Here is an 18,548-nt window from a genome sequence, read left to right on the forward strand (position 1 = left end):
GAGCTCCCTCCGGATGTCTGAGCTTCTCACCCTATCTCTAAGGCTGAGCCCAGCCACCCTACGGAGGAAGCTCATTTCAGCCGCTTGTATCCGTGATCTTGTTCTTTTGGTCACTACCCAGAGCTCATGACCATAGGTGAGGGTTGGAACGTAGACGGACTGGTAAATTCTTCTTCACCATGACAGTTTGATACAACGCCCACATTACTGCTGACGCTGCACCAATCCGCCTGACCATCTCACACTCCATTTTTCCATCCCTTGTGAACAAGATCCTGAGATACTTGAACTCCTTCGCTTGGGGAAGCAAGCCCTGCCTCCCCTTCCTGAGGCATCAAACAGTTTGCCAGAACTTCCTTGAGGCCAACCGAAAGTCCTTCTCCATAGCTTCTCCAAACTCTTCCCACCCCTGAGTTTTTGCTTCTGCGACTGCCGCAGCTGCAGCCCTTTTGGCCGACCGGTACTTGTCAGCTGCATCAGGAGACCCCCGAGCAAGCCGAGCCCGAAAGGCCTCCTTCTTCGGCCTGACGGCTTCCCTCGCTAGTGTACGGGGGCTAGTCCACCAGGGGGCGGTGCGCCTAGATGCCCGCTCCTGCCTACTGCCCAGTGAGCGGTGGATCCATCGGGCGGCGACCTCACATTACTGTTTTTGGGCTGTGCCTGACTGAACCCCATGGGGCCCCAGGGCTCGGCCACCAGGTGCTCTCTAGTCCCCAGACCTGGCTCCAGAAAGAGGCCCCAGTTTCCCTGATCCAGGCGAGGTGGCGGCTTTCCTTTTTGTCGCTGTCATCTGAGTTTTCTGAATCGCTCTTTGTCTGGTCCCTCCCTCAGGACCAATTTGCCTTGGAAAACCCCACCAGGGGCTATTGCCCCGGACCAGACAACACAGCTCCCAGGATCACAGGGACACTCAAACCCCTCCACCGCAATAAGGTGGCGATTCATCTGGGAAAATACCAAGTCCAATAATCATTTCATGAGTTAGGACATTTTTATACACTTTTTAATGTAATTTAATTTTATAAATAGATTGTCATTTATTTATTTTGGATTTCAAGTTTTGTAAACAAAGAAAAGGCACAAGTTAGGAGTTACAATTTCACATTGACAGAAAACTATAGCAGTGATAGCGGTAATAGCAGTACAGAATAAAGAGTGATATAATAGTATAACTGAATAATCAAAACTTGTCATTCTAATAATAATAAACAAAAAATAATTAACTAATTAAGAGAAGTATAAATACAATAACTGGGACAATTTATCAGTGGAAATGAATCCAAGTTTAACATGTTTGAAGTTTTAAAAGTACCTTAGATCACACATCTAAAGATGTACATAAGTGAATTCTTGTTATGTATATTTTTGCAACTGTGTTGACCAACCAGTGAAAAAATAAGTGTATGTAGAGTTCAATTTAGTCTGCAGGACGTACTGTGGATGGTGATGAATGAGATTCTACATTTAATACTTGCAGAAAGGAGCTGATGAATCATTAAAATGTTCATTTCTGTCTCCATCCTCACCTTTCAGATTCAAATGAAGGATTTCCGGTTCTCCTACAAGTTCAAGATGGCCTGCAAGGAGGACGTTCTGCGTTTGTGTCCAAACATCAAGAAAAAGTGAGTTTGAATTCCATGAAAAGATCCAGAAAATCATATTCTTAATGTGAACTTGTTCTCCGTTTAATGTGTCCAGTTGATTTAAACCGACTAACTTCACTCTCGTGTGTCTGTTTCCCTGCAGGGTCGACGTCGTCATCTGTCTCAGCACCACGGTGAGGAACGATACGCTGCAGGACGCCCGAGAGCAGCGAGTTTCTCTCAAGTGTCGCAAACAGCTGCGAGTGGAAGAGCTGGAGATGGTAACAAACACTAACACGCACAAACACACGCACAAATACACACACAAATACACACAAACACACACAAACAGTTGTGGTGTCACTTCACTGAACTCCCACTCAGGGCGTTTTCACACTTTGTCTTGATGCTTCAGTTGGTGCTCAGGTTAGGTTAATTTAACTTCAGAGTGAACCAGCTGTGTGTGACACGTATCCATGACGACGGTCTGTTCAACCTGTCACATGATGCCAGTCCTGATAATAACACATGAATCAATAAAAACCAGCCCTGCTTGGATCTGAAGTCACTCTCTTTGTCCATGAATCTGTTTAGAAACTGCAGCAGATTCATAGTTTCAGTGCAACTAAGAATTTCAGTTGATGTCATTATATCTGATGAACATTGAGACTAAATCAGAATCAGCTTTAATGGCCAAGTACATACACAACATACAAGGAATTTGGTTTCGGCTCTTGGTGTCACTCTAGGAAAGATCATTTACTATTCATGAGGTCGTGACAAGAAACCTCCATGAAACAAGAAGCACCAGTTTATTCTGACTACATCACAAGACATAAAATGTCTCAAATGAGTTCTCTGGTGAATCTTGTAGCCTCTATGACACCATTTGCTGCTATGGTTTCGTTAATAGGAAAAACAATACAATTCCCTTTTCTTTTTTTGTTTTGTCTTCTCTCATCCCAGTCGGAGGATATTCGGCTTGAACCGGAGCTTTATGATCCCTGCAAGTCTGACATCAGTCGTCTGTGTCCCAACGTGGCCTTTGGAAATGCTCAGGTGAGGATTATGTGATATTGTTACGGGCAGTAGAATTTTTGAGAACCCAAGTGAGAAATACACAGAGCGGGAGATAGGTGGGTATAATCAGATTTCTTTATTCTGATAAACTAAATCAATAATTAGCCACTATGGCCAGAAAATCACTAAAGTAAGAAAGGGGGTAGGAAGGCAGGCTCCAGAGGCTCGGCAGTCAGGGAGGCACACGTCGGCGCTGACGGCATCCAATGACGAGTGGCTGCTGGCGTGCAGCGAGTCCGGCAGCGAGGCAGAGCTGATTGGTGCAGTCCAGGGAGGGCACATCCTCTGTCTGGAGGCCACGTGCTGTTCCACGACCGGAGGCAACTTACTAGGGGGTCCAGGACCTCTATCTGGGGGTCTCATTGGAGAAGGCAGGCAGCTCCGTAGATCCATCAGGCAGAACGCTCGAAGACACTCACCGAGCAATCAGAGTGCAAACAGTACTCATCCTGACCAAACAGTACAATCCGACACTGCATGCAGTGTGGGGCTCGCTCTTAAAGCCAAGGTGATGATGATCAGTCACAGGTGTGGATTAACACAGCTGCTCTCCCTCTGCACTGATCACCAGCCGAGCAGAGGGAGAGAAAAAAAAAGCCGATGAGCCAACAGCAGGAAGGGGGAGTCAAGCGCTGTCCATGACAGATATTATGTAAAAAAATATTATTTTAAGTAGCATCAGAAATTTAAGACTAATCCTTCTTTTCCTCCCTCCTTCCTCAGATGATCGAGTGTCTGAAGGAGCAGAAGAAGCAGCTCAGTCAACGTTGCCATCAGAGGATCTTCAGGCTGCAGGAGGTGGAGATGAGCGACCCAGAGCTCGACTACCAGCTGATGAGAGTCTGCAAGCAGATGATCAAGGTGACCAAGAGACGATAATCTGGACTTCACTGGATCGAAAAGTGCTGAATATTATCAGTATTTATCGCCCAAAGTAAAAGTATTGATTATTTCGGATGGATGGATGAATGGATGGATGGGTGGGTGGATGGATGGATGGATGATAGAAGATGGATGGGTAGGCAGATGGGTGGATGGATAGCAATATTTCCCTGCTGATTTTAACTACCGGTAATTTAGATACAGAAAATAAATCTTGGAGGGTGTGAGATGATGAATAGGGGAGAAAAGAAAGAAGAAAAAGCAATTTTGTTGTGGAATAATAGATAATGTTGCGTCTTTAACGTTTAACCGACTGAATTGATCAATATCAATAGCTACAGAATCCAAAAACCAAAATTATTGACAAACTCTGACTTTATATTTTATAATCTTATCATGTTTTTAAGTAAAACATAAATCTGACTTCTCAGATGTCAGCAGCTGCTATAAACCGTGACGATACTTGAAGTGATTTGGTTCTTTATTCAATATTCTCCTGCAGCGGTTCTGTACTGATGCAGACGCCAGAAATGTCCTTCAGTGTCTGAAGCAGAACAAGAACAGCGAGCTGATGGATCCAAAGTGTAAACAGATGATCACCAAGAGACAAATCACACAGAACACAGGTACACAAACACAATGGAACAAATACAGCTCAGTGTAAAGTCTGGAGCGTCCTTCATCCTCCTCTTCCTCCTCCAGACTACAGATTGAACCCGGTGCTGAGGAAAGCTTGTCGAGCCGACATCCCAAAGTTCTGTCAGTCCGTCCTGAACAAGGCGAGTGAGGACAGCGAGCTGGAGGGTCAAGTCATCGCCTGCCTCAAGCTGAAATACGCCGACCAGGTTAGATCACAACAACATACAGCAGGCTTCAAATTGTACAAACTATCCAGTAAAGCTGTGTTGGATTAAAATAATACACGTACGTATGTCTTTTAATGCTACTGGTAGGGAAATAGGTAACATCCTGTTTATTATTGTTGTGTTAAATTGTGTGTTTTCTGGCTGGGCTTTGGTTCAGAGGTTGTCTCCAGACTGTGAGGACCAGATCAGAGTGATTCTGCAGGAGTCGGCGCTCGACTACAGACTGGACCCTCAGCTGCAGATGCACTGCTCAGATGAGGTACAAACATTTCAGATCATCTCTCATTAATCTGCAGTTACAGAGTTCTGGACACACAAGGTTCACTGCTGTATGTGGAGAGTGAAGACTGGTCTGTGTGGTCGGATTCCAGGAAAGCTCCTGTAGAACAAACTGCTAAAAACCTTAATTCCGCTACTCTAGAAATGCTGCAGACCTTCATGGCAGCGGTATTCCCGCTTGTCCGGGGTTGGGTTGCAGAGACAGCCGACAAAGCAGGTCATTCCAGATCTCCCTCCCCCCAGCAACGCTTTCCAGCTCTTCCAGGGGGATCCTGAGGCCTTCCCAGGCCAGACGAGATACATAGCCCCTCTGGGTCTGCTCCAGGGTCTCCTCCCAGGCGGACAGGCTTGGAGGCAGCTGTATCAGACGGCCAAATCCCTCAACTGGCTCCTTTCGACTTGACGGAGCAGTGGTTCTACTCCAAGCTCCCTCGAGATGTCCAAGCTTCTCACCCTATCTCTAAGGCTCAGCCCAGCCACTCTCTGGAGGAAGCTCATTTCAGCTGCTTGTACCCGCGATCTCATTTCTTTGGTCACTTCCCAGAGCTCATAGTTGAGGGTTGGAATGTACATGGACTGGTAAATTGAGAGCTTTGCTCCCTCTTTACCACGACGGTCCGGTACAACGCAGGCATTACTGCTGATGCCACACCAAGCCGTCTGTCCATCTCATGCTCCATTTTCTCATCACTTGTGAATAAGATTTGAGATGCTTAAGCTGCACCTCCTCCAGGACACTACTCAGAGACTCCAAATAGGCTGAATACTATCAACTTATGTTTGGTGCATAAGCACAAACAACAGTCAGAGTTTTCCCCTCTGTGACACGCAGCAGCAGAGAGACGACCTTCTTGTTCTCTGGGGAGAACTCCAGCAAAAGGGTGCTCAGCTGGGGACTCGTGAGTAGAGCCCAGAACTCAGTCCAACTGAGAATTTGTGGCTAGACTTGACTCAGTCTCCAAATTTTCCAGGTCTCAATTAAATCAGCGTCTGTGGGACGTGCTGGAAAAACCACAGGACAGGACCTACACCATAGCAGGCAGATGGTTCTAATGTTGATTCTTCAAACTTAAAGATAAAAACCAGGCAGGCTGTCATAGCAGAGAACAAAACCTCATCCACTCCCCAGCTTCATTCTTTAGGAAACCCATCAGTTGTGACTCACTAGTATTCAGTCTGTTAAAATGTTCAAAGCTGCCAAATCTCACCCACCTCACAGACTCGAAAATATTGTATCCATGTACAGTTTAAACAGCCTGTTTCTAGGATTAACCAGAAAAACAACATGGTAAAGATGCTACAGAACAGTTCAGCCATCTCTCAGAATGTGGTTTTATTACATCTGTTGGCAGCAGCAGCAGTTAAATCAACAGTGTGCTCATGTCCTGTAGTATAGACGCCTTTATGACTGCACAGCTGACACAACAAATGCTGTTCTTGGATCTGTGACTCTGTCTGCATCAAATATCCTCAGTTTTTATTTCCCTTGCTGTCGTTATTTTCTCCTGTAGATCTCCAGATTGTGTGCTGAGGAGGCGGCGGCTCAGGAGCAGACTGGTCAGGTGGAGGAGTGTCTGAAAGTCAACCTGCTGAAAATCAAACAGGAGGGCTGTAAAAAGGTGTGTTTGTGTCATTGTGTCCTGGTTGTTAAGATATTTTAAAGGCCAAAAATATTACTGAACAGGATTTTATCTTCATGTACTGAAAATCTGTAGACATGTGGATAAAAAATGGGATTTGAGCTTCAGGAGGTGCTTATATTGAGCAATCTTCTTGTAAACAATCCATATCAGTAGTTTAAGATGAGGTTTTTGCATCTGTTCATTGTCACTTTTAACAAACAGGAAACAGTTGAAGCCTTTAACTGTGTTCTGCAATGTTTACATCAAAAGGCAGACATACTGTGAGCTGAAAACAGCAGCTGCAGAAAGTATAAGTCAAATGAAAGTACAATAAAATATAGAAGTCGATATGAAACCTGTTTGTTGATGTTTGCAGGAAGTCCTGAACATGCTGAAGGAGAGTAAGGCGGACATCTTTGTGGACCCGGTCCTCCACACAGCCTGCGCTCTGGACCTCAAACACCACTGTGCCGCCATCACACCCGGCAGAGGACGACGTGAGTCTTTTTATATCTTTAACTCCAGTGAACTCACTAACCTCCAACTGTTCACCTGCACACTTAGTTTTTTCACAGTTTGGAGAGTTTAAAAGCCTTTCAGTGATGTTCTTCAGTGTCTTTGTTGGTCCTTCTCGCTCTACAGAGATGTCGTGTCTGATGGAGGCGTTACAGGACAAGAGAGTTCGTCTGCAGCCTGAGTGTAAGAAAAGACTTCAAGATCGAATCGACATGTGGAGCTACGCTGCAAAGGTAAACACCAAAAGATGTTTTCACCTACAGTGCCTTTATAAAGTATTCTCTCCGTCTACAAAACTGCTAATGGAGTTTGAATTAAGAGTTGGTGGCTGGATGTAAAAAGAGCTCACAATCCCCCTGTAACCTGACAAGAATTTAAGTGATTTTGCAAATAAGAATGAAGTAAAACTGCAGCATCCAGATTCACCTTTTGCTGAAACTACACTCAAAACTGCATCTACTAAATACTGACTTGATTAAGGTGAAAACTTATGCAATCATTATATTTTTTTAGTAATTGAAATTACTTTGTCGAAATCTGTTTTCACTTTGTGGTGAAAGAGTCTTTTTGTAAATTCTTGTCAAACAAGTCCAAACAAATTGACCATGATTCAGTATTGAAAGACAATAAAAGAGGAAAAGTTCCAAGGGAGGAATACATTTCATGGATACTGTATAAACTTCTTCTTTTATTCTATGAGCAGAGTCGTACTTCCGTAAAGCATCCAGTGTTGGATAACACCAGAATCCCTCACATCTAAAAACACCCCTCTGGACATGTATACCATAGTTCTCTGTGTTAAACTTAAACTCTGAGATCAGTAACCCTAAATATCTGCAACAAAATGTATTTAATTGTTAATCGTAGATATTAAACCTTCAAAATCAATCCTTCAAATGATAGGTGTTGTGGAAGTTCAGCGATGTTGAGAGAGGATGAGGAGGCAAACAGAGAGACACTGGAGACTCAGATGATTTAAGTTGTGAGTAAAGGTTTACTGATATCAGGAGAAGTGACACCCACAGAGCAGCAGTTCATGCAAGCAACGCCAGCATCAGTTCTGAGGATTCTCTCTGGTCTTTGGGTAAATGTAGTTGGGAGACGGTCAGATTTAGATTACAGACCAATATGGAGACAACTAGTCTGCTTAGTCACGTCAGAATAGACAATATCTAACCTCCTTTGTCTGCCTGTCTAAAGGCCGTTATGACCTTAGAAAGGAGAAAGAGTAATTTTTCCTTCACAATAGGTACTTGGACATAAAGTAATATTTTCTTGAACCAACCTTCAAATACATACATTGTAAGAAAGTACTGTTTTATTCGAATAAATCTTTTAAAATACAAGCAGTTTTTTGGGTGGAATAACCTTTGAATCTTTAACTTCTTGGAAATAAGTACGGGGATCCTCGGTATAGGATGTCTTCGACCTACAGCGTTTCATCGTTACGTTGGAACTGGTTACATGGAACTGGTTGGCGAGCGGACGAATATGTCGTCATGCGGCGCTATAGGACGACTCTGTTGACATTCTCCGGTTGTACACCACCTTGGATTGTGCTACATTTACAGACTTTTTGCCCTTCGTTACGGCTCCCAAGCGCAACTCAGACTCTTCTGATGGCAGTACTTTGAAGAAAAGGAAGGCCATGCCCATGGAAGTGAAATTAGTGAAACACCGATGAACATCGGCATTATTAGATCAAGTTGTAAAAACAGTGCAATATATTGTTCTTGTAAAATGACTCATGCATGCATGAAAGTCACTTGTATTCATGAGTTTTCTGAAGACATTCCATTTTCGCTGGAGTTCCGACTTGCGATGAAAATCGATTTACGTTTATCCGGAGGAATGGAATTCCGATGCAAGTCGAGGACCCACTGCGGTACTATTTTAATACACCTTTAAACTTTTAAGTAGTCTTCTGAGTGGAATGAGCCTTTAATATCAGAAGTCACGTACTTCATCGATCATTGGAGGTAATTGGCGCTGTGTCCAAATGAAGGGCTCTAGATGTGCGATCCTGAGAGTGCAGCCTGCGGTACTACTGATACTGTACATCCTATTGGACAAACTGGTGCTATTACATGAACATTAACCCCCTCTGTGTGCCCTGTAGGTGGCGCCAGCGGAGGGCTTCTCAGACCTGGCCGTCCAGGTGATGACGTCGCCCTCCAAGAACTACATCCTGTTCATGATCGCACTGAGCGTGTGCGTGCTCTTCCTGGTGGGGCTGCTGTGCGGTCGCATCACCAAGCGAGTGACCAGAGAGCTGAAGGATCGGTAGAAGACCTGAGAGCTCTCTTCAGAAAGGACTGACTCCTTCCCCACCTTCCTCCTCTTCCTCCTCCTGCAGATCTGTAACCAGCCAGCCTGCACAGTGCCAACACATCTGGATCCCTCCTCTGTTCACCACCAAATCCTCTCTGTTTGAGCGTCTCTAAACTCACTGAGGCGCCGATTGTCCGATTCCCCCCCCCAACAAATCTGCTTTCGCTGAGGATGTTTGAGGTCGGACGTGAGGTCGTGTTTTCCGTTTCTAAATAAGCGCTGTTCTTGATGTGACTGAGGGCTGCTGCTTCTGAGGTTCGGATTGCTTTCCACTCGTTCAGCCTTGATGCTTTTTTTGTGATATTTACCTGAGACTGGAGCATGTAGAGCAACGGAAAGTGACAGCAGCTGCCTGAATCGCACACAGAAATCTTGAGGCAAACTTTGCTTTGGTTGAACTCTGAGAATATTCCTGTTGCTTTGAGACATTTTCTCATCCATCATGAAGCTCCATCCTCTCCACAGGTACGACCAGTTCAGACCCACTTCGCTTGCTACTGACTGAAAATGAAGGTCAGGCTGGTCTCCGTTAACTGGGATGTTGTGTGTACATTTCTTTGTTGTCGTTTTTTTTTTTTTTTTTTTTTTTTTTTAAACATTCAAATGCTAATTTCATTGCACTTTTTTTTTTACTTTTATGCCTTATTTATTGATTAATAACTGATTCTGATGAGGTTCTAATTTGCTTTGAGCCTGCTTGTATCAACCCGTCACCCCTCTGCGTTTACTGAACCAACACAACCTACCGCATAGCACACAACAACCTCATGTTTAAACAGTTTTCATGCATAGGAAGTCTTTTTTTGTTTAAATGTCTGATAATTTATCCATCAATAACATGATAGAAAACACTTTTAAACCTGAATTGAGATGCTGATCTGTTGAAATATTTCCTGTCAGGCCTCATTTACGTTGCTGGTCTTTGGTGTTTACGCTTCCTTTAAAATTATACCATATATATGCTCAAGATGACATGCATGCAGTGGCCTTTTTTTGGTAGAAAACAGCTAATTAAACAATTTTACATTTTCCACAGACCTTAATTCAACCAGGCACACCTGTTCTCAACCTGCACGATTAATGCTTCTTTTGTTTCTGCTCATTCTCTCAAAAACTGTCTGGGGAACACACACAGGAAGCACACACAATCATTTTTGTGATTTAAAATTCTTCTTCAAAAGGCAGATTTTGAGATCTGTGCTGTAAAAAATATATACACTTTGCAATTTAGAACAATTTAAAACTCCACTATCAGACACTGACCTTATTTTGAACAACAGTGATCAATACCAGCAGCAGGTGAGAATTCTAATCATTTCAAATTTACTCCACCATGAAAAGCACATTTCTTTCTGTTGCCAGCAGGTGGGGCTGTTGATGCATGTATTCATGTAAACTTCAGACATGAGTGAAAACAGTCTGAAATTAGCACATACAAACCAGTAAACATTTCGCACTGGGTCAGTAAAACCAATAATAATAGTATTAAGTGATGAACACACTGAGATACAGAGTACTAGTGAATTTTACGATGTTATTCGTTGATTTTTGTAACTTTAAACGGAGCCAGATGCGCAGTTTCTCCAACCTGCAGCTTTTATGCTAAGCTAAGGTAATTTATCATAAGGACAAAAGGCTACTGTCTCCCCTCCAGTGAGTCACAGTGTGATTTGTATTTGACTTGTTGGCATCACAACCCCTGCATTAAATAAAAGTGAAGGTTTTCTTGCAAGGCAGTCAATCAACGACCAGAAACAGATGCAAGAATTACAACAAAAAACACAAACTAACTAAAAGATTTAAAGGGACGACAGAACAAAGATGCCGCAACGATTTGTCACTTTGTTGTCAAGTATTAAATCTAATGCCAACTGTGTTCATGATCAATCAGCCTGAGTAATTAAAATCCAAATTTTCTTATTTGAACTTGTAGAAATTAAGTATTTTTTTCTTCCTCTATGAGAGAAAACTGAAAATCTTTGGGTTGTTCACAAATCAAAACGCTTAAGGGAAGTAGTCTTGCACTGATCAACATATTACACTCTTTTCTGACATTATAAAGACCAAACAGCAGATTCAATTAATTAAAATAATAATAAATACATTAATCTACAATGAAAATCAACATTACTTGCAGCCCAAGACCCAAGATGACAGTGATGCTAAATAACTGTAGCTGTAAAAGTAGATGGAAAATGACTAGAAGATGTTAAACAACCACAAAGACACAAAATGCCTAAAAGGAGATATAAAACATCAACAAAGATATGCAAAACTATGAAAACGAAATAGGGATAAAGAAACACAAAACATCTAAAAATTATCCAAAACTACCAAAAAGATGCAACATACCTAAAAAGTGAAACAGAATTACAACAAAGGGATGTATAATGGCTACACAATGATGCAAATTTACTAAAAAGAAATGCTTAACGACCACAGAGATACAAAATAAGTGAAAGATGTAAAACAACTACAACAGAGACAAGAAAGCTACAAAGAAACACTTGAAATCCAAAGAGGATGTGAAAAACACAACTACAAAGTGGCTACAGATTGATGCAAAATGACTAAAAACAAATGCTAAACAACCAGAGATGTGACTTAATTTTTAATAAAAAAACACATAAAAAGACCACAAAGAAACACAAAACATCTAAAAAGGATCACAAACACTCAAAATAACTAAAATGACATGTAAAACAACTACGAAGAGACACAAAACAGCTACAAAATGATGCAAATTTAGTTGACTCAAATGCCAAAACAACTTCAGAGACGCTAGATAACTGAGATGAAATATAAAGTGACTACAGAGAGACAGAAAACAGCCACAAAGTGATGCAAAATTACTAAAACCAGATGTTGAACAACCACAGAGACACTAAAAAACTAAAAGATGAAAAAAAAACCCAAAGTCATCTGGTGTTTCAGGCTGCAGGTGTTGCTGTTTTTACATCTCTGCATCCTGGAACCTGTTGCCTCATAACATAAAGCCCAAAAATAAAAGTTTGTAATCATGCATCTGGACACAACTCCTGCTAAAAGTATCATTTTGACATTTCTGTTTTCATACAAATGAAACAAGATTTAACATGTTAATAAGTAAGATTTTCACTGAATGTTTTCAGACGTTGTCCCGTTTAAGGAATACATAAAGTAGAAATATTCAAGATTTTCTATTGACGTCGGAACAAAATCGCATCAAAACCATGACCCCTCGCTCAGTATTTCACACATTTAAACCATAAACGTATTATTGCTTTGCAGAAAGGTGACATGTAGCTAAAACGAGTTGGACAATTTATAACATTTAGTTTTTTTCCCAAATAACTAATATTTAATTTTGCACTTTAATTAATGGACATCACATCTGCAGAGCCTCATTTAATAATTTAAATATTTCTCATCAGTAACCTGAAGTTATTTTAACAAACGTTTTGCTGCTGTGAGGGATAAAAGAGCAAACAGGTGAATAACGGGCAGCAGATACACAATATTTTCTGCTCGACTTGAAAAACATTTCTAACCACATTCTAAGAGGAAAAAGGAAAACATCCCGGAACAACAGTTAGATAGAAACCAACAGCTCGCTGCTTTGAGCTTTTCTAAATTTTCTTTTTGTTTCTGTGTCAGATGTTGAATGAAAGATATGGAAACATCTATCATAACGAGTTTTGTACGCAAGTCTCTACGTGTAGAAACTTTATCGGTGTGCAGTTTTGTTCTTTTTAGAATATGCCATGTAATATGAAGATGTAACAGATTTATCATTGTGAGATTTGATTTTGCTGTACAGATAAAATTTGTCAATTTAATAAAAATGTCTGCAGATTTTCATATCTTCGCCTTGAGCTGAGTCCATTTTAATACTAAATATAAAATTTTGAGCCAGTATGGTGACTGTAAACTCCTTTTGAAAGTTGCTCTCATTTATTGCTTATTAAATCCATCATCAGGGATCATGTTGTAAAGCATGGCGGTGGCAGCATCGTGATGTGAGGCACGGTGGTGGCAGCATCATGACGTGAAACATGGTGGTGGCAGCATCATGACGTGAAGCATGGTGGTGGCAGCATCATGATGTGAAACATGGTGGTGGCAGCATCATGATATGAAGCATGGTGGTGGCAGCATCATGAGGTGAAGCATGGTGGTGGCAGCATCATGATGTGAAGCATGGTGGTGGCCACTGTCCCCTCTAAGCTGCGCGCGTGCGCAATTGCGCACTGCTGACACGCTCTGCACGCACACACAAGAAAAATCCAATCTAAATTGAAAATAAAATAAACACGTAACAATTCATTCTGTGCTATTTTTCAGTGTGAGTCAGTGAGTGACCGGTGACTGGCTGCTGCAGCCAATGATGCGATTCACATACATATTTACCATTGACTGTATATAATGGTATTTACGCAGCTAATCAACGTCAGGCGTTCTTATGTGCAGCTACCGTTGTTCTCATAGATATGAATGAGTAGATAGGACACGCCCCTTTGAGCTGCGTACTACAGCGAGGCTAAGCTAGTGGGAGCAAAGTTTCAGTGCATTCCATGTAGACAGCGTGAAAACGGAAACAAGTATGCCGGCTCACTGTGCTGCATACAATTACACACTACGTCGTACGATTGAGACAAGGAAACTTGGAATGACTTTTCATAGGTAAGAATAGTTTTTGGCTCTTTTTTCATTATGAAATCTTGTTGAGAGCTTCCAGTCTATGAGAGCTAACTAGTTAGCCACTAGCAAAACGCTAAGGCGAGCTAGCAGCTTGACAAGCAAATACCAGACGATTAATAGTAGCTGTAGTATAGTTGTACAAGCAGTAGTAGTAATACTAAAAGTACAAGCAGCAGTAGTAGTATAAACAGCTGTTAGAGTCGTAGAAGTAGTATCAGCATTTGTAATAGTATTACAAGTTGTAGTAGCAGTGCCAGTATCAGCAGCTGTAGTGTGTACTATCACTACTACTAGTAGTAGTCAGATTGCTATTACTACCACCAATACTACCAATAGTAGTTATAAAGCCTAACTCATGTATATCCAGATTACCATCTATGTTCTTCCTCCAAACCCATTTTATGATTAGGATTACAGGCAGTTCTTTAGGACTGCTCTCAAATAATTGAAATGTTACTAAACAAGGTTATACTTATCAAATTAAATAGCTCTGGTCTCCAGTATATTGGCGAATTTGTTTTTTTGTACTTAATTTATTAGCATGATTTCTTTTTAAATATGTTGTGTACAGACTTATTTACTTCTCTGTCTACTTTTTTTACTCCATGTAGGTTTCCCAGAGACTATGGGTTGAGGAGGAATTGGAAGCAGCTCTGAGGAGAGAGGGGTTTGCTGCAAATGATGAGTGGGTGCTCTGCAGTGATCATTTTAAACCTGTGAGTTTGACAGGGCTGGGCAGGTTTGCCGGCTTAGACCTGGTGTCATTCCATCAGTGTTAAACTTCCCGGCTCATCTTGGAAGAGTACGTGCCAGAAAGACCACGACCAAGCAGCCTTGAGATCTTAGGCAGCGTCTCCCTCAGGTGGGTGTCGACGGTGTTCACAGTCAGGTCTGTGGTAATCCTGTCAAAAAACAAAACAGAAAAAAATCTAGATTATAAATCAACATGTAACCAAAGCACTCTGTGTATAACGCCATAGTATAGGATGTAGTTCAGAAAATGTCAAAGTATAGTATGACAGAATTATAGAATAACATAGTATGGCCTGTAGTTCATAGTACAGCATGTTGGCAAGAAAAAAAAAAACAAAACATAGATTATTATGTGGTTCAAAAAGCGCAAAATGATAGGATGTTGCCTAAAATTGTCATGCATGATATGTGGTTCAGAAAATGTCATAGTGCAATATATTGTCAAAATAGTATGTTATTCAAGAAAACATCAGAGTATAATATGTCATCTAAAAAATGCCATAGAATAATATTTCATTGCACAAGTAAAAGTACAGTAAGTTTTGAAACTGTTCAAATTCTTATATGTTGCTAAAAACAACAAAAAAAAAACCCAAAAAATGGTCAGTAATATGTCAATTAAAAAAGCCTATAGTATAGCATGTCGCTCTAAAAACGTCACAGTATAGCCTTTAGTCCACAGCTGTCAGTAGGTGAGGAGCAACACAAAAACAGTTCAAACGCTGGCTTCCAGAGGGTTAGACGAGAATTTATTTGAAAGAGTAAGTTTACAACAACACAACATGTGAGGGGGTAAAAAACAAATGGGTGTTAATAAAATAAAAATAAATCAACAGAACTAAAAGTGAACTTCATGTTGACATTGATGGGCATTCCAACCAGGAACAAAGTAAAAGATAATCAATACGAAAAAAACTCTTCCTATTCACCTCTTAAAACCCAAAAACACACCGCAGTAGCACCCTAAACTAAAACTACCAATGGGTTCCCTGTTTTCCTTTCTGAACAATTCAAAGGTCCCTCTCTATCTCCCCACACATCCACCAACCACTGGAACACATCTCCAAAGTTCTGCCGGGCCACCTCAGCTTCCCCTCAGAAGAAGTGCTGCCACCTGCCAGATGAAGGAGCCTTTTGAGAGGCAGCTGGCATCGTGATTGGACTGTACTTTGGTCTGTTCCAATCCAGCTTCAGCTCCAGAGACGGCAGGCGGGACGAGTCAACGGAGGCCTGGTGGATGAAGACATGCAGCTGAGTTCAATCCAGAAAACAACAGAGGAGGAGTGCAGCGGCCCAGGGCCAGAACAACCAGAGTATGTCTGTTAGAAAACATCATAGTATAGCCTTTAGTATGAAAAAATGCCATAATATACATCATATATTGTACAAATAACAAGTCAAAGGAAAGAGACATACATTGTAGAATTGTAGCAATTGTGGGCTGACTGATTTACTGATTATCAGTATTTTATTTTTTACTGATTGTTACGTGTGGCTGGCTGCTGTGTCTCTCCTTGCTCTCTCTGATCTCCCTCCTCCCTTTAACTGTGTAATTGCAGCACACCTGAGTGCTGTTAGCACTTCGGGAGGAGGAGGGTATTTAGGGAGGCAGGAGAGAGCAGCAGTCAGAGCAGAGATTGGAGAACCTCCAAGCCACACGGCCTCCTGGACAAACGCGTGAGCGGTTTTGTTGCGTTTATAAACTTTCCTTTTGTGATTAACATTGTGTTTTTTTTCCGTTTCAGGTACTTTGGCTATTCCCTCCCCACGAATGTTTAGATTGCTGGGTTTTGTTGTTTTAGTTTGGCTGTAGTTGCTGGTAGTCCTATTTTCGCTGTTTTCTTTTCTAATATTAATTTGTGGTTAGGAAGTTTAGTACGGGGTGGTGACTGGTCCGAGAGCCCATTGCAGGGTTAGCCACGTTCACCACCTCTCTTTTGTTTCTTTTGGCCAGCAGCTACAGCTCTTTTACTTTCACCATTATTTTCCTCTTAGTTGATTTACGTTAGTTGAAGTAATTGTTAATAAAGTTGGGTTTTTCCCTATTCTCACGTTACCTGCCGTGTCTGTCTAGTTTATATGTTGCCGATCTCTTTGTTTATTCGAGCCTTGTCAACTTTAAAGAGGCCGTAACATATATGGGGGCTCATCTAAAACGCATTGTGCGGCATTTTTTTTGTAGGCTTTATTGAGGCACTTATAGTACTGATAATTTGTTTGTTTTCTTGTCAGTATTTGTTACGGTAATAAATACATTTAAAAATGGTGCTACTTTGGCTCTGAACCTTTATCTACCTGTGGTCGCTCTGTATTCTGGAGTGATTTGATTGGTTATACGTCACGAATAAAACTCCTTTAACTTAACATCTGTAAACAAAACAAAAACGTATCAACAAAGTTTTCTGTTAGAGTTTGTGTTCTTATAAGTTTAACTCCAAGGTTTTAAATACTTTCATTTACTGCAAATGAATATCTACTCCAAATGTCTCAGTAATAATCATTATCAGCCTTAAAAACCCACAACACACCCCTCTACACTCCACCACACTTAGTACAGTCCGGTTCCCCCTTCTATAAATCTGCTTGGAATCGTCCACTTCCTGTTTGTCAAAGTGGCCTTCTACCTGGACAGGTTTTGTTGGAGCACATGCAACAAACATTTTGGGTAACTGCACTTTAATATGGATGGATGACACTGAATTAGAGTCTGTTTTAATGAGACTGAGTTAAGATGTGTAGCTCTGTCATTAAATAGTAAATTATTTCTTAGAATTCACAGAGAAAAGTCTGAAATGTTTGCTAGGTTAGCATCCCACATGTTCTTTGGCTCAGCTAAAGCTAACTCTTTCCAACTTCTGGATCTCTTGAGTTGCCTGTTGTTAAAATATCTTGCTGTAGGTGCTGAAGCTCAGAAAGTCTGAGATGTTTGTTCAAAATAAGCTCATTCTCAAGTCTTACCTGAACTGTCCTCTTTTGTTTGAACTTTCCCTAAACTTAGGAGTTAATGACAGAGCAGCACATCCAGACTCAGTCTCATTTATGTAGAGATTAAACTTCAGTGTCATTCATTGATGTTAAAGTGCAGTTTTTCAAATGTTTGTTGCACATGCTCCCGACCAAACCAGTCCAGGTGGAAGATGATGTGAAGAGAAAGCTCCAGAGGATGAATATCACACATTTACGTTGGAAATAAATGTCCTTTAATTAGACATTGTCATGCAAAAGTTGGATTTCCCTTTAATGATGTTCAAATCTTTGTTGAGTGTTTTGTTGATGTTGGTTTCTGAATGTTTTTTGACACTCGGCCCCAAAGATTAAAACCTTCTATGGCTCACAAGCTGCAACAATTCACACATTATCAACTATCTTTCTGACTAAAAAGAGAATAAAAAGTGAAAAACTGCCTGATTCCTGCATCATGAATGTAAATCTTTTTGGTTTTTATGACAGTAAACTGAATATATTTGGGCTTGACATTTTATAAACCAAAACAAGAAATGAATTACTGGAGAAAACGACAGATTAATGGACAAAGAAAATGTGTTTTCCAACATATATGGCTGAATTACTCCAACATTACAAGATGCATACAATTTTAATTCAATTTTATTTATATAACGCCAATTACAGGTCAAATTATCTCAAGATGCTTTATTTTTATAATTTTTTGTCATATTTAAAATATGACTAAGAAATTTGAACCTCTTGACTAATCCAATTTATTATTTAGTTTTTAAGAGACTAATTGACAATTAAAACTTTCTCCACTAAAACTAATAAACATGAGGTCAAATAGAAGGAACAGTTTTAAATACTGCAGTCCCACGACGACAAGAATAAAGTTTGTCAACAAAAACAAAATCTGCTGGTGGATTCCATTAAAATCCTAATAAATGGTAAAAAAGTGTGATTCTAAAAGTTTGTGGTGCTAAAAATGTCAAAGTAAAGATATCAAG

The 18,548-nt window shown here is 40.9% G+C and overlaps 1 protein-coding gene across 4 annotated transcripts in view; it reads left to right on the forward strand.

Annotated features, from left to right (window-relative positions):
* The window catches only part of LOC111581982 (Golgi apparatus protein 1-like), a 47,245-nt gene extending 29,303 nt beyond the window's left edge, over window positions 1–17,942 (forward strand). For 2 of the 4 annotated variants that reach the window (XM_035957322.2, XM_023290420.3), the window contains 11 exons: window positions 1,534–1,622; window positions 1,747–1,864; window positions 2,550–2,642; window positions 3,387–3,524; window positions 4,048–4,171; window positions 4,248–4,390; window positions 4,569–4,670; window positions 6,202–6,309; window positions 6,689–6,809; window positions 6,955–7,061; window positions 8,948–12,999. In XM_035957322.2, the coding sequence (XP_035813215.2) occupies window positions 1,534–1,622; window positions 1,747–1,864; window positions 2,550–2,642; window positions 3,387–3,524; window positions 4,048–4,171; window positions 4,248–4,390; window positions 4,569–4,670; window positions 6,202–6,309; window positions 6,689–6,809; window positions 6,955–7,061; window positions 8,948–9,115 (1,311 nt within the window). In that variant the 3' untranslated portion in view covers window positions 9,116–12,999. Of the gene's footprint in view, window positions 1–1,533; window positions 1,623–1,746; window positions 1,865–2,549; window positions 2,643–3,386; window positions 3,525–4,047; window positions 4,172–4,247; window positions 4,391–4,568; window positions 4,671–6,201; window positions 6,310–6,688; window positions 6,810–6,954; window positions 7,062–8,947; window positions 13,000–14,450 lie in introns of those variants that run through there. The other 2 variants (XR_008601991.1, XM_035957323.2) reach the window with 2 other exon arrangements.
* The last annotated feature ends 606 nt before the right edge of the window (window positions 17,943–18,548 follow it).

The sequence above is a fragment of the Amphiprion ocellaris genome, chromosome 1, assembly GCF_022539595.1.
Source record: "Amphiprion ocellaris isolate individual 3 ecotype Okinawa chromosome 1, ASM2253959v1, whole genome shotgun sequence".
NCBI classification, from domain to species: domain Eukaryota; kingdom Metazoa; phylum Chordata; class Actinopteri; family Pomacentridae; genus Amphiprion; species Amphiprion ocellaris.